Here is a 14878-nt window from a genome sequence, read left to right on the forward strand (position 1 = left end):
CCTGGCGCGTCTGCACTGGCTTCCTATTTGCTTCCGGGCGAGATTCAAGGTGCTGGTTTTGACCTATAAAGCCTTACACGGCGTGGGACCTCAATACCTTGTGGAACGCCTCTCTCGCTATGAACCTACCCGTTCACTTCGTTCAGAATCTAAGGCCCTCCTCTGGGTACCAACCCATCGGGAAGCCCGCAGGGTGGTTACGAGATCTAGGGCCTTTTCTGTGGTGGCCCCTGAGTTGTGGAACAGCCTCCCCGAAGAGGTACGCCTGGCGCCTACACTTCCATCTTTTCGGCGCCAGGTAAAGACCTTTTTATGCTCCCAGGCATTTTAATCTTCTTAACTTTTTAAATCTTTTAATCTGTATTTTAATTTTTGTAGTATTTATTTTGTTTTTGCTGTGCTTTTCGTTGTTTGTTTGTATATGTTTTGTATTTTTATTATGATATATTGTATTTTATTTTGTTTGTTCACCGCCCTGAGAGCTATTTCGCTAAGGGCGGTATATAAATTGAAATAATAAATAAATAAATAAATCTTGATATTCTATGAATGTTTAATATACAGTATACAAATTTGTTTAAAAAGCTTGTTTTTAATCAATGTTTCCCAAAAAGTACAAAAATACATTCACAACAAATGACAGGGTATAGATACAATAAGATCATGCAGTTTCAGAGGTTTTGAAATCATTGCAAGAATGCTTGGTTTAATGCAATTCACATTAGATATATTGCATTGCAGACTGCAAAGCTGTCCAATGTAAAAGTGTTTTTCCATTCAGACATTTCGGTGCAATTAATTTTTCTTCTCTGTCATTCTTATAGCTTGTGCCAGTTGGTGTCACTTTAGCTTATGAATATGCTAACAATAATTTAAGGAGTTACATTTCTTTTATTCCCAAGCTAAATGGTAAAATTGCTTAGCATTCAGCCAACCAAATCAGGATTATGCATATGATACAGTATAATTGAACATTAAATAATCCAGATAATAAAAGTCATAGATCTGCTGTCTTTCTGTGGTATGAATCTCTTGTAAGTATCGTCTCACAACTTCTGAATTTGTTCTTTTGTCACTGGAATGCCTGTCTTTGAAATTAGGAAAAGTCAGCCCCTTTGGAGCACCTATTAGTCTCAAAAAATAATTGGCATCTTCTTCCAAAGTTTCAAATTTACCAATGTAATCATAGTTGATAGCACAAGGATAACAAAGTTTGCTGATTTGCTCCCAGTGAGTGTCCATACCTATTGGCCGACGGGAATCTAGCAAATACTGGATGAACTCTTTAAACTTCACTCCTGAGCCTGTTGTCAGTGCCTGTCTATCTGCATTAAGCCTATATTTCTTAATAATAGCCTTCCCAAATACAGGATGGTAGTAGCTGTTGGGGTGTTCAAATTTATCTCTAAATGCAGACACTAATCTTTCCATGGGATCCCGCACAAATATAACTTTGGTGTATGTCTTTAAACGCATGTGTATCCCTTTTAAATTGTAGCTGTCTAGTTTCCTGAGATGCTTTCCATAGTGCACAGCATCATGAGTAATATTAGCAGCAGACTTGGCAACACCACTGAGTATCATCAAAACCCGTTTCCAATTAGAACAACCTGCCTTAGGCACCTCGCAATACAAGAGTTTGTGTTTATCTTCCACGTATATTCTGGACACCATGCGCATAAAGAGAGTACGGGGTCTGGTTTTGCTAACATATCTTTTGCAGAAATCATAGAGGAAAGATCGTCGTTTCTCTTGCATCTCATCTGTGATTTTCCAGTGATTGTCTTTGATGAAAGTTTTGTTTAAAGGGTGCACAGCTGGTGGAAAATTCACTTGCTTGAACTGTTTAAGAAGTGATTTGATCTTCTGTGGCTCTTCAGATAATCTAGTAGTCATGGAGCCTGCCATTGCTAGAAAAGGGTCAGCATCTCCTTGAGAAAACCCACTCCTGGCAAGAGTTTTACTCGGCTTGTCAAGCTTCTCAGCAGTGACCCAGTTTTTTGGTGTTCTTTCAGGTTCCTCTGAAGAATAGAATCTGAAGTTCTGTTTAAAATAAAAAAAATAGAGAACATTTAGAATGTTTCTCTATAGGTTAACGTGAGACCTGTAAAAAATGTTGCAGTGTAGAGTGCTGCTTTTTAGGATTCCAGCTGCTCTTTTCCAGTAACAAACATAGTGTGCTATCAAAGCTCCCTGTGGCTATTATGAGGGTTGCTTTTTGTTTTGTTTTATGATATACTATACTTATTTGTGTTTCTAACAGTGTTGTAAGTTGCTTGGAGACTGTTGGGTAACAAGTGAATAACAAATCTAATTACTACCACTACTACTGCTACCACCACTACCACCACCACCAATAACCACTCCCCCTAATTTCCCATTTTTTCCTTTCAACTGTCTTTTCCTTTCCTTTCAACAGTCAGCATTTTGTAGTTAATAAGCATGCTCGGTCCTCACTGGACTCACAAACCCTTATAGGACAGGGGTTCCCAGAGTGTGGTCCACAAGCTTCATTCAGGTGGTCCATGGGGTGTCCACATTCAATATTCAAATTGATTTTTCATTGTATTTTTATTGCCTCTTTTGTTTCTTATTTTGTATTTTATTGTTATGTTATGGTTTATTTCGAGGCTGCCTTTTGGCCAAAAAGGCTCCCAAGGCGGCTTACACACAAATAGAAAAACACAGATACAATATACAAATAAAAACAATACAATTTACAAAAAAATCAAGCTAACAAAATCCTAGCATTTCTAAAAAGCAAGAACAGCTAACCAAAAGCATTCATCTTCCTGGTAAATCCCCAGAAAAATGTCACTAGGAGCAGGGGTGAGAGGGCAAAGCAGGTGGAAAAACTTGCCCCTGATGGTCCCTGCACAGTCTCACCCCTGCAGCAGTATCTCCCAGTCTGCAGCTCCTCCTTATAAGGTCCAGGCTGAGGGACCTTTATTTTATTGAATTACAATTTGAATTCTGATAATACAATAAAACACAGAGAATTATGCAATTAAAGTAGAAAACAGACAATCAAAATATACTGGATTCTGCTTAACACTTAGCTTACACAATGAATAAGTACTCTGTATCTCTAGAGAGCCAGTGTGGTGTAGTGGTTAAGGTGCTGGACTATGACCTGGGAGACCAAGGTTCAAATCCCCACATAGCCATGAAGCTCACTGGGTGACCTTGGGCCAGTCACTGCCTCTCAGCCTCATGAAAACCCTCTTCATAGGGTCGCCATAAGTCGGAATCGACTTGAAGGCAGTACCTCCTCCTCCTGTATCTCTTGCTTATGGTGAGGCAAGCACAAAGACTGATCAGAAAGAACATCCCTCCCCCCAAATAAAATATTAAGCTAATGAATAAATGGGTCAATGGGACAGCTATGTTTTCTGGAAAATCCTTCTTGTGTATCACAGTCTTAGACACTGAGAAGATGCCACCACTAGATGCTCCTGGTTTCCACAGTGAAAAGTCTCCATGCAATGCTAGATTGCCAAGAGTTAAGTCATTCAGATTACAGCCACCTGCATGGAGCAACTGCCTACTAAAGTGTTTTCATGTACCTTCTACAAATGTGTGATCTGAAGCAAATTTGTAAATGAGATTATCTTTCATGTTCCATAAGTAGCCCAGACGTGACTCAATAATTATAAACTTTGGGATGTGGCTAGGAACACCCAGGAATTTCTGGGCAAGTGAAGACCATTGCCTTGATGATGAAGAGTTAAAAACTACAAAAAGAAGCCACAAAAGGAGGAGTGTAGATCTGAATTGGGTCACTGGCGCTGAGGAAGAGGTTTAACCCTTTCCTCATGGGTAATTTCCCTGATTGTAATCCCACCCCCTGCAGGAAAAAAAGCTGCTGTTAGCTTCACAGGGAGAAAAGCTATGCAATCTAAGGGGTGTGGGGAGAGAGAAATTATCAAGACATAAGGTGTTAGCTAAGTCTGAAAACATACCAAATTCTTTTAGCTTCTGATTTCTTCATATAAGATTGTATAAAATCACATGCATTAATTAAATGAAACAGTTTGCACTATCTAGTCAATATGTTGATTTGTGTAGGCAGTAACTTGAATAACTGGAATAAATCTCTAATTTTATTTGCCAATTCTCATTAAAATGCTGATTAATTTTCCCTTTGTCTTTCCTCTTACTGTCAAAATATTATGTATTTTTTCTTAACAAGCTGAACTTCATGATGGCTGAGGAATCCTGAATCTTTGCCAGCCTAGTTGTATTTCCACATTAGGGCTAAGGTCTATAACTGAATCCACTATACTCTCATCAGCTGGCAAATATTTATATGTGTGAAGGTTTTGGTCCCAACCCTGAGAAAGTTAATTGTGCTTAAGTATGATTGAAATAAAGGAGATGAATTACTTGCAACTAACTGAAGCTCCAATTGGATCTTAAGAACAACCAACTTACTCTGGATAGGAACCACTGCACTCTTAGCAGGTTTCACACTGAAAATGGAAATGGACTGCCTTCAAGTCGACTGGACTTATGGTGACCCTATGAATAGGGTTTTCATGGTAAGCAGTATTCAGAGGGGGTTTACCATTGCCTTCCTCTGAGGTGAGAGGCAGTGACTGGCTCAAGGTCACCCAGTAAGCTTCATGGCCATGTGGGGATTCGAACCCTGGTCTCCCAGGTCGTAGTCCAACACCTTAACCACTACACCACACTGGCTCTCTAGTTTCACACTAAGTACAGAGAAAAGTGAAGAACCTATCCAACCCACTGGTTTCAGTGAGAGATTTTGGTTTTCCAAGTCTATACATTATTCTTTTAATCTATATTCAGAAATGGAAACGGACTAACTTGTACTCTGAAATAATAAAAACAACCTCGTATATTATATTATTTTGAAAAGAGCAGATCAATTTGTTCATCAGTTCTCAGCTGAAAATGTTGTACTGCTTTTATTACATGTTAAAATAATTGTATAAATCTAGACAAAATCCTGTTTTAGTGACACCTCTCATGTCACATGTGGTTTGGCCCTTATACAAGTGAGTCCCACCTCCAGTCTACTGCTTTTACAAGTTCAATTCCTTCTTGCCCATTCACTAGATTAGACATAATTACTTTTAAACAGTTTATTTTATGCATATTGTGATGAATTTATTTATTTATGTTTAAATCCCATTTTTAGAAGAGGTTGTTTCATATTTGCTTTTGTTCATAGGGAATGTTGTGTGGCCAAAGCAACAAATATCTGCTTATAAATTCTTGAATGGGTTTAATCCCAAATATCTAATGCAAAATATTTAATGCAAAATGTGTACATCTCATGAGCTATGCAACTAAAAGATATATACAAATCATTAAAATACCTGGTTAATTGTATGCTGTTGTTTTTCTTCAGACACTAAAAGACAAAATTGAAAATAAATGTGCATTAGTATATTACAATAAAGTGGCCACACACATAATAAAACAAAGTCTAGGAAAAAAGTCATAAAACAAAGTGTAATAGTATGCAGAAACATCCAAAGCCTTCCTAATGAGTATTTTAGAATATGCAGAATTTTCACACATTAGTCAAAGAAAATTGACTTAGTTTGCCTATAACATTAAACCATGGTTTAAGTAAACCTTAGTTAATAAACCATGGTGCAGTGTTACGTACAAACCCAGCGCAGCATCTTAATTATGGCTTATTCATGAAAACAAGTCATGGCTTGTTGCTGGCTTACTAACCTTAATGCCAGTTAAAGTTACATGTGAACCCAGACAGTTCCTTAACTATAGTTTAAGTGTGGTCTGTTGTTCCACCCATATTGCCCATCAAGCTATTTATTTATTATTTGATTTATATCCCACCCTTCCTACCAGCAGAAGCCTAGGCTGGCAAACAAAAGCACTAAAAACACTTTAAAACATCATAAAAACAGACCTTAAAATATATTTAAAAAACAACAGCTTTAAAAACATTTTTAAAAAACTTTAAAGAAATCTTTTAAAAAGGTTTTAAAAAGTATTGTTTTTTAAAAAATCTTTTAAAAAAAACATTAAAAAGCAATTCCAACACAGATGCAGACTGGGATAGGTCTCTATTTAAAAGGCTTGTTGAAAGAGGAAAGTCTTCAACAGGAGCTGAAAAGATAACAGAGATGGTGCCTGCCTAATATTTAAGGGGAGGAAATTCCACAGGGTAGGTGCCACCACACTAAAGGTCCATTTGCTATGTTGTGCAGAATGGACCTCCTGATAAGATGGTATCTGCTGAGGCCCTCACCTGCAGAGTGCACTGATCAACTGTGTATATAAAGGGTAAGACAGTCTTTCAGCTATCCTGGTACCAAGCTATATAGGGCTTTGTACACCAAAACTAGAACCTCGAACTTGGCCGGGTAGCAAATGGGCAGGCAGTGCAATTCTTTCAGCACATGACATGTTGGTGATACATTGCCCCAGTGAGCAGTCTCACAGCCGCATTTTGTACCAGCTGCAACAGCCAGACCAACCTCAAGGGCAGCCCCACATAGAGCGCATTACAGTAATCCAGCCTGGAGGTTACCAGTGCGTGGACAACAGTGGTCAGGCTATACCGGTCCAGAAACAGCCGCAGCTGTCTTACCAGCCGAAGCTTTCCGCACTTCAAGAAGGATGCAGACAAACTGGAACGGGTTCAGAGGAGGACAACAAGGATGATCAGGGGACTGGAAACAAAGCCCTATGAGGAAAGACTGAAAGAACTGGGCATGTTCAGCCTGGAGAAGAGAAGACTGAGGAGAGACATGATAACACTCTTCAAGTACATGAAAGGTTGTCACACAGAGGAGGGCTGGGATCTCTTCTCGATCGTGCCAGAGTGCAGGACACGGAATAATGGGGTCAAGTTGCAGGAAGCCAGATTTCGAGTGAACATCAGGAAACACTTCCTAACTATTAGAGCCATACGACAATGGAACAAATTACCTAAAGAGGTAGTGGGCTCTCTGACACTGGAGTCATTCAAAAGGCAGCTGGACAGCCATCTGTCAGGAATGCTTTGATTTGGATTCCTGAATTGAGCAGGAGGTTGGACTTGATGGCCTTGTAGGGCCCTTCCAACTCTACTATGATTCTAAGGTACTCCTATCCACGGAGCTGACCTGGGCCTCTAGCAACAAAAATGGATCCAGGAGCACCCCCTGACTACGAACCTGCTCTTTCAGAGGGAGTACGACCCCATCCAAAGCAGGCAACTGACCAATTATCCGAAATCGGGAACCACCAACCCACAGTGCCTCCATCTTGCTAAGATTCAGACTCAGTTTATTGGCCCTCATCTAGGCCACCACCGAATCCAGGCAGCGGCCAAGGGCTTGCACGGCCTCTCCTGATTAAGAAGTTACAGAGAAATAGAGCTGGGTATCGTCAGCATACTGCTGACACCTTGCCCTAAATCTCCTGATGACCATTCCCAAGGGCTTCATATAGATGTTTAACAGCATTGGGGACAAGATGGTACCTTGCAGCACCCCACAGCACAAGTGCCAGGGGGCCAAAAGACAGTCACCCAATGCTATTCTCTGAGAGTGACCTTGGAGATAGGATCGGAACCACTGTAAAACAGTGCCTCCAATACCCGTCTCACCAAGTTGGCCCAGAAGAATACCATGGTCAACAGTATCAAAAGCCGCTGAGAGATCAAGTAAGAATAACAGGGTCACACTCCCCCTGTCCTTCTCCTGATAAAGGTCATCCAACAGGGCAACCAAGGCTGATTCAGTCCCATAACCAGGCCAGAACCCAGACTGGGATGGGTCAAGATAATCTGTTTCATCCAAGAGTACTTGCAATTGCTGTGCCACAACCCTCTCAATCACCTTCCCTAAAAAGGGGGTATTTGCAACTGGTCGGTAGTTGTCACAAACCAATGGATCCAGGGTGGGCTTTTTCAGGAGTCGTTAGATCACTACCTCTTTCAAGGCAGCTGGAACCACTCCCTCCCAATGGTGCATTGACCACACCCTGGATCCACTCGGTCAAACCCCCGCAGCAAGCTTTAATAAGCCAAGAAGGGCAAAAGTCGAGAGGACACATTGCTGGCCACATCATCACAAGCACCTTGTCTATGTCATCAATGGTTCCCAAGAAGTTGCAGCAGATGTTGCACTGGACGCCTCATTGGGGACTACAGTAGATGTGGATGGGGCATCAAGACTGCTACGAAGGCGAGCAACTTTACCCTCAAAGTGCTTTGTACACAATTCATAGTGGGCCTCCGAAGGGTCTAAAACTCCATTTCCTGGAGTTGATGTCAACAGACCCCTGACAATACGGAGAAGCTCCACTGGACAGCTACTTGAGGATGTGATGGAGGCAGAGAAGTGGGCCTTCTTCGCCACCCTCGCCGTCACACAGCAGGCACGGTTATGATGTTTTACTCAGCACTTCTTTTGCCACTTGCGGTCTAGCCGTCATCCCGCCTGTTTAATTGTCCTTAGCTCTGGTGTACCAAGGTACAAACCAGGCTCCACAATGCCGGAGAGGGCACTCGGGGGCAACCATGTCAACAGCCCGATGCGCCTCACTGTTCCACAGCATGACAAGGGCTTCAACAGGGTCACCTGCTCTATCTACTGGGAACTCCCCCAGGGCATTCAAGAATCCTGTTGATTCCATTAGGCTCTGGGGGTGGACCATCTTAATCTGTCCACCATCCCTGCAGGGAAGGATCAGAGCCATAAGTCTAAATTTCACCAGGAAGTGATCTGACCGTGACAATGGGGTGATATCCCCCCATCTCCAGACCACCCCTTCCTCCATCTGGAGCAAAAACCAAGTCGAGGGTGTGCCCTGCCCTATGTGTTGGGCCAGTAACAACTTGAGACAGTCCCATAGTCATCATGGAGGCCATAAAGTCCTGAGCCGGAACACTGGAGGCAGCCTCTGCATGGACATTGACATCACCCAGCACTATCATTCTGGGCTCCTCCAACGCCACAGCTGAGATGCCCGCTGCCAGCTCAGTCAGAGAAGCTGCCAGGCAGCAGGGTGGATGGTACACCAGCAGCAACCCTAGTTTACTGTCTCCTCGGCTCAACACCAGGTGCAGGCCCTCACAGCCAGCTCCAAGACAGAGTGGTTTCCAGGTGACAGAGATGGAAGTTCTGTAGACCACAGCAACTCCTCCCCCTCATGTCTGCAGCCTGTGCTAGTATTGCACCGAGTATCCAGGTGGGCAAAGCTGGGTCAGATCAACTCCTCCAAGCTCACCCACCCAGGTCTTGGTAATGACCTCCAAATCGGCACCTTCATCCACAATCAAATCATGGATGAGAGTGGTCTTATTGTGTACCGATCTGGTGTTAAACAAGAACACACACAGGCCAGTGGGCACAGCAGATGAGCAATGAGGAACCCATCCATGAGAGGAGTGGCAGCAAGGAACAAGGCGCAGATAGCCTTGCCCTCATCTTCTATGGTAATTCAGCACATCTCCATGGCTATATTTCCCTCTATCTGTGAACACTGAAATTGGAGTAGCATCACCCATGTTCCTCCGTACTAAGACTCCTTCTAAACACCTGTTATGGACCCAACACGAGCCCACCAACAAAACCTGCCGGAGCGAACAAAGTGGGGAACACTTCAGGCCACTCTGGAAGCACCAGCATGTTGAAGATGGACAGGAGACTGGATAAGATAGGCAAAGTGAGTTGATGTTAGCAGCAGCAGCAGCAACAGCAGCAGAATGACTCTCCTTAGAACTTTCCCCCAAACCTCTCTCTCTCTCTCTCTCTCTCACACACACACACACACACAAACACACAATCACCACCCTTTATGATCTTCCCTTAGGAGACAAGAGTCAGGTTCTGGGGCATAAAACATTGCCTGTGAAAGAAATATTGCCTTCTCTCCAACCTTTTTTAATGTGTGCCAAGTTTTTGCAACAATGTTAACTTATGTCTTCCTGTTAAGATACATTCACACTGCACACCTTCATGGAGAAGGGTGTAATGTGGGTACCATCTACAGGAGGGAGCAGTGGAATAATGTTACAGAATAACATTAAGGGTGCTTGGTGGGTAGAGGAATAAAGCAGAATAGGGTGGTGGAAGGGAAGGGTTAAGAAAGTCTACACTGTCTCTGCTAAGAATTATGAGTGGGAATTGGCTGTTGGTGAGAACAAGCTCTTGATGATAACACCCTAGCTCTTGCAGTCGGCCAATGGGAAGGCTCATGATGACACAATGAGGCAACACCAGTAGCAGTGTGCTGCAAAGGCTTTTGGGATATTAAATGGGGAGTACAAAGTAGGAGGATAGTAAGCAGGGTGAAAACAAGCCAAACTCTCACAAAAGATGCTAAGGATTGTTACATTGGCTGTGGAGCAATCTGTGGTTTAAGCATGGTTTAACAACTTATGATTTAACTTTGGCTTTGTGTGATGTGCAAACCGGGTCGTTGTCAGCCTGGAATAATGCTCAAGACTGGCCTAACTATAAGTAATGCTCCATGGCCCTTAAAATATCCATTGAGCTAAGATTGGTTTAACCCCTATGGGTGAGCACTTGATTACCACTTCTTGTTTGATTTTTTGACCCTCATCCTGTTTAGAAACCTTTAAAAATTCTTGCCTGGGAACTAAATTATATTACTTTCTCAAATATGAAAGGACAATGAGTTGGACAGAAATATACTAAATGACTGCCAACAGCATGGTACTTAACATTTTATAATATGAGTTTTCATCCCCCAATCACTGCATGCCAGATATATGTCTTAACTCTTTAGAACAGCATGCTCAAATCCAGAGAACTTTGCTTCTGCTTTTTGAAGATGCATTAAATGCAGGTTTCTTGGCCAGTTACTTGCAGCCATGCAGGTTCTACAATGGATACCTGGAACGTTTCCTGTGCCATAATACTGGAGTTGCTGTATTAGAAGCTTGCCTAGGAAATGAGATTTAGTAACATATCCTGTTACAACACAAACTTATCCAGGACTTCAATACTGAAAGCATCAAATATACTACAGAAAGAGATGGGACTTACCCATGCACAAGTGGCACAGGACCTACAGCCGTAATATGCAGTACTCATTTTGCAACAGAAAATGTCTGCACCTCAGTTGGGGCAGGTAAGATGGAAAAGTGGTGTGACAGGCACAAGCAATTCTTTTTTTTTTATTAGAAATTACATGGGAAAGCCAGCAGGGCCATTTAGAACAGTGAAGGTAGAAATAGACTAAAATCCTCTTCCCCTCTCAAGTAATGTAATGTATCCTACATTGAAAATCAAGGCAACAAAAGAATAAGTTTTACTTTTCATGTGCACTAGATTACTCTTACCACTGAAAAGCTTTTACATCGTTGGTGGGAATTTTAGTCGCACTCCATCAATCACAGATTTCTGGGCCAAGGATATGTGGATGGCACTCCTTTACAACTTGTCAGTGTCACAATTTGTGTAGCTAGAGGGATTGCTGTGGAGCCACATGAGGCAAACTATCAAACTGGCAGATTTAAAGGCATTGACAAATGCTCTCTCTTTTGTTCTTGTTCAAATATAGAAGGGTGAAGATTTGCCTTCCTGTTTATAAAACCACAGCATTTCTCTGCATGAAAGCAAATAGATTGAACCTCTCTTTTTAAAAATAGTCTTTTCCCTCTGATTTAAAGGTGCTAATTTTTCTACAGGGCAACATGTCCAGTAAGATCATTACTTCCATGGCTACCTGAGCATATTCAATCCAAATATACCTGTGATTAATATTTTTAAAACGGACAGGCTGAATTGAAAAGCTGCCAAATCTAAATTAAATGACCAAATTAGATTAGGCACACTCTAACCAGGATCTGTGGGATTTACATTCCTTTTGTAAGTTCCTTTATTTTAACAGGGTATACTATCACCTCTATCCAGTTATGTATACATGTCACAAGCTCCCTTGCCAATAAGAGATGCCCTATTCATTTTGACATATTTCTTAGTGTATATTCCTTCATGTATGTAGGCCAGCGACAGCCCTTTGTACTTTCTATGCAGACTGGAGCAAATCCCAAAGTCTCCATGCTCAAAATCTGCATGCGTTATCAGGACTTCCAGAGGTCTTCCATTTGGATAGAAAAGCATTTTACATCAGTCTCATTGACAGCCTTTTAGCTCATCTTGTACCATAACTCAGTGGTAGATGACTTGTTTTGCATGGAAGTCTCAGGTTCAATCCCAGGCATCTCTAGCAAAAAATGACCTCTCGTTGACAACTTGGGAGAGCTCTTGCCAGTGAGGGTAGATGACACAGAACTGGATAGATTAACAGCGTGATTCAATAAAGCAAGAGTGGAGAACATGTGGTCGCCCAGATCTTGTTGGACTCCAGCTCTTATCAGTGTCAGTGATCATGGCCAAAGGTGAGAGATGATGGGAGCTGTAGTTGTGCAACGTCTGGAGGGTCACAGGTTCCCCACTCCTGCAATAAAGCAATGTCATATGATCATTTCTTGGAATATATGTGTTTCTTTGGAGAGCTGCTGCTGGTAAAGAGATACACAGATTCATTTCCCCACTCAGCCCTCAGTGACACTGGACCAGGGACCAGTCACTACCTCTCAGCCTAACCTACTTTACAGGGTTGTTGTGAGGGTAAAAATGTGTGTATGGGGAAGAGGCATGTATGTTGCCTTAAGGTCCCTGGAAGAAAGATCAGATGATAGATAGATAAATAAATAAATCCCATAGTTCAGAAAGGAATACTTTAATATTAAGGGGAAGGGTTTTAAAAAATGAGTTGTCTCTGTGCAAGCAAGCTGTTCTCGGAGGGACTGCTGAGAGAATTTTTCTGTCTTATCTCCTGACAAAGGTTACATCTGACTTATAGAGTCTCTCTCTCTCTCTCTTACACACACATTTCCTATTGTCAGCTAAGGAAGATAAAACTCTGCAAGTGGTAGCCTGACCACAGTTGTCCATGCACTGGTAACCTCCAGGATTCATTACTGTAATGTCCTCTATGTGGGAGGTTGGTCTGGAAGCTGCAGCTGGTGCAAAATGCGGTGGCGAGACTGCTCACTGGGGCAGGGTATCGCCAACATGTCATGTGCTGAAAGAATTGCACTGGCTACCTATTAGCTACCAGGCTAAGTTCAAGGTTCTGGTTTTGGTGTACAAAGCCCTATACAGCTTGGGACCAGGATACCTAAAAGTCCGTCTTATCCCTTATATACCCAGCCGATCACTGTGCTCTGCAGGTGAGGGCCTCCTGCAGAGACCATCTTATCAGGAGGTCCATTCTGCACAACATAGGAAATAGACCTTTGGTGTGGTGGCACCTACCCTTTGGAATTCCCTCCCCTTAAATATTAGGCACCATCTGTTATCTTTTCAGCGCCTACTGAAGACCTTCCTCTTTCAACAAGCCTTCTAAGTAGAGACCTTACCCCATTCTGCATCTGTGTTGGAATTGCTTTTTAATATGTTTTAAAGCTTTTTTAAAAAATAGGTGTTTTTAAAGCTTTTTAGAAAATGTTTTTAAATATGTTTTGTTTTAATATGTTTTAATGGTTGTTGTAATATATTTTAAAGTCTGTTTTTATGATGTTTCAGTGTTTTCAGTGCTTTTGTTTGCCGCGCTGGGCTCCTTCTGGCAGAAAGGGTGGGATATAAATCTAATAAATACATAAAATAAGTGTAGGCAATTCTGTGGTGATAATAATGAGGAAACCTAACTGGGCCATGATACTCAGTTTTTGGTCATTACCTGTGCTGTGAATTACCCAGCGTTTGGAATTTGGATTTTAGGTCTCCAAACCTCTTATTTCCAAGTAAGATGTTCAAGACTACATTGCAAGTATTTTCTTACTTTAAAAGGTAAGCTTTAAAGAAGCATCTTGCCTAACAATCTCTTAAAATAACAATCTTCCTAAAAAGAAAAAAAAGATCAAGATTACGTATTGCTTTAGGCTATGGCAGAGGATTGCCTCTTTGTTGTAATTACTTCCTGCATAATGGTATGCTATTTTGTTTTGTAGATAAAAGTGTTACTTTTTTGTTTCAAGAAGGAAATTTAAACATTATTTAGGCAGACTTTCAGTAGGCACTACTGTGTTCATTGATAACATCATTGTGACAATTGAAATCACATCTTGAGGCTAATTTTTGTAACCAAATAAGGCTCTCTTTTTTTGGTAATCAAAGATTAAGGAGTTTGTGTTTTAAACATACTTTAATGATGTACAAGATGCTAGGAAAGACCAATGTTTCCAATATCTGGTTGGATCAACTCTATTTTGCTCAAAGCTTTATGGACTTTGAATACTGATGCTTTCCTGTTTCCCAGTACATTTGTTTTTAGGCTATTTTGATTTCACTTTAAAGGAATTTTAATAACTTTGTGTTGACAGCATAGACAGTTGGGGCTGAGAATTAAAGAAAAACTCACTTGCTGACTGAGGAAGGAAGTGACATCAAGGAGCTTCTAAAGACAGCCAGAGGGGAAATTGAATTTTGTGTGTGTGGCCTCCCACTTCACTGTATTTACAGGGATGCCTACAAATGCAAGTTGGATTATCACATTTATGGTATCTATCTCCAACCAACCAATGTTCTATTTATTGCTTTTTGAACCTGCTCTAGTTTGACAACACCTGCACATGGCACATAGTAGTCTGAATAGCATGGAGAGACTTGTGCGGTAGGACTGCCTTGTGGTGGAAGGCTGCACTTCATATAGTTTTTGTTCCTCTCTACCATTTTTTTAAAAAATTGGAGAATTGCCTTTTTGCTTAAGTAGCATGCAAGCTAGTAGACAAAGTAATCTAAATAAGCACATCCCAAACAATGAACCATGAAAATTTGACCAGATTTGACTTTCAATATGTTAAAAAAATCTGTTTAAATACGCTTCCCCTCCACAATTTTTAGAGTGCATT

General features: G+C 41.4%; 1 protein-coding gene across 6 annotated transcripts in view; it reads right to left on the reverse strand.

Annotated features, from left to right (window-relative positions):
• Positions 1-568: 568 nt before the first annotated feature.
• Positions 569-14878, reverse strand: part of CHST9 (carbohydrate sulfotransferase 9) — a 125060-nt gene continuing 110750 nt past the window's right edge. For all 6 annotated transcript variants that reach the window (XM_061597628.1, XM_061597609.1, XM_061597647.1 and 3 more), the window contains exons 3-4: positions 5346-5380; positions 569-2043 (exon numbers count right to left, since the gene is read on the reverse strand). In XM_061597628.1, the coding sequence (XP_061453612.1) occupies positions 946-2043; positions 5346-5380 (1133 nt within the window). In that variant the 3' untranslated portion in view covers positions 569-945. The remainder of the gene's footprint in view (positions 2044-5345; positions 5381-14878) is intronic.

The sequence above is a fragment of the Rhineura floridana genome, chromosome 1 (assembly GCF_030035675.1).
Source record: "Rhineura floridana isolate rRhiFlo1 chromosome 1, rRhiFlo1.hap2, whole genome shotgun sequence".
Lineage (NCBI taxonomy): Eukaryota > Metazoa > Chordata > Lepidosauria > Squamata > Rhineuridae > Rhineura > Rhineura floridana.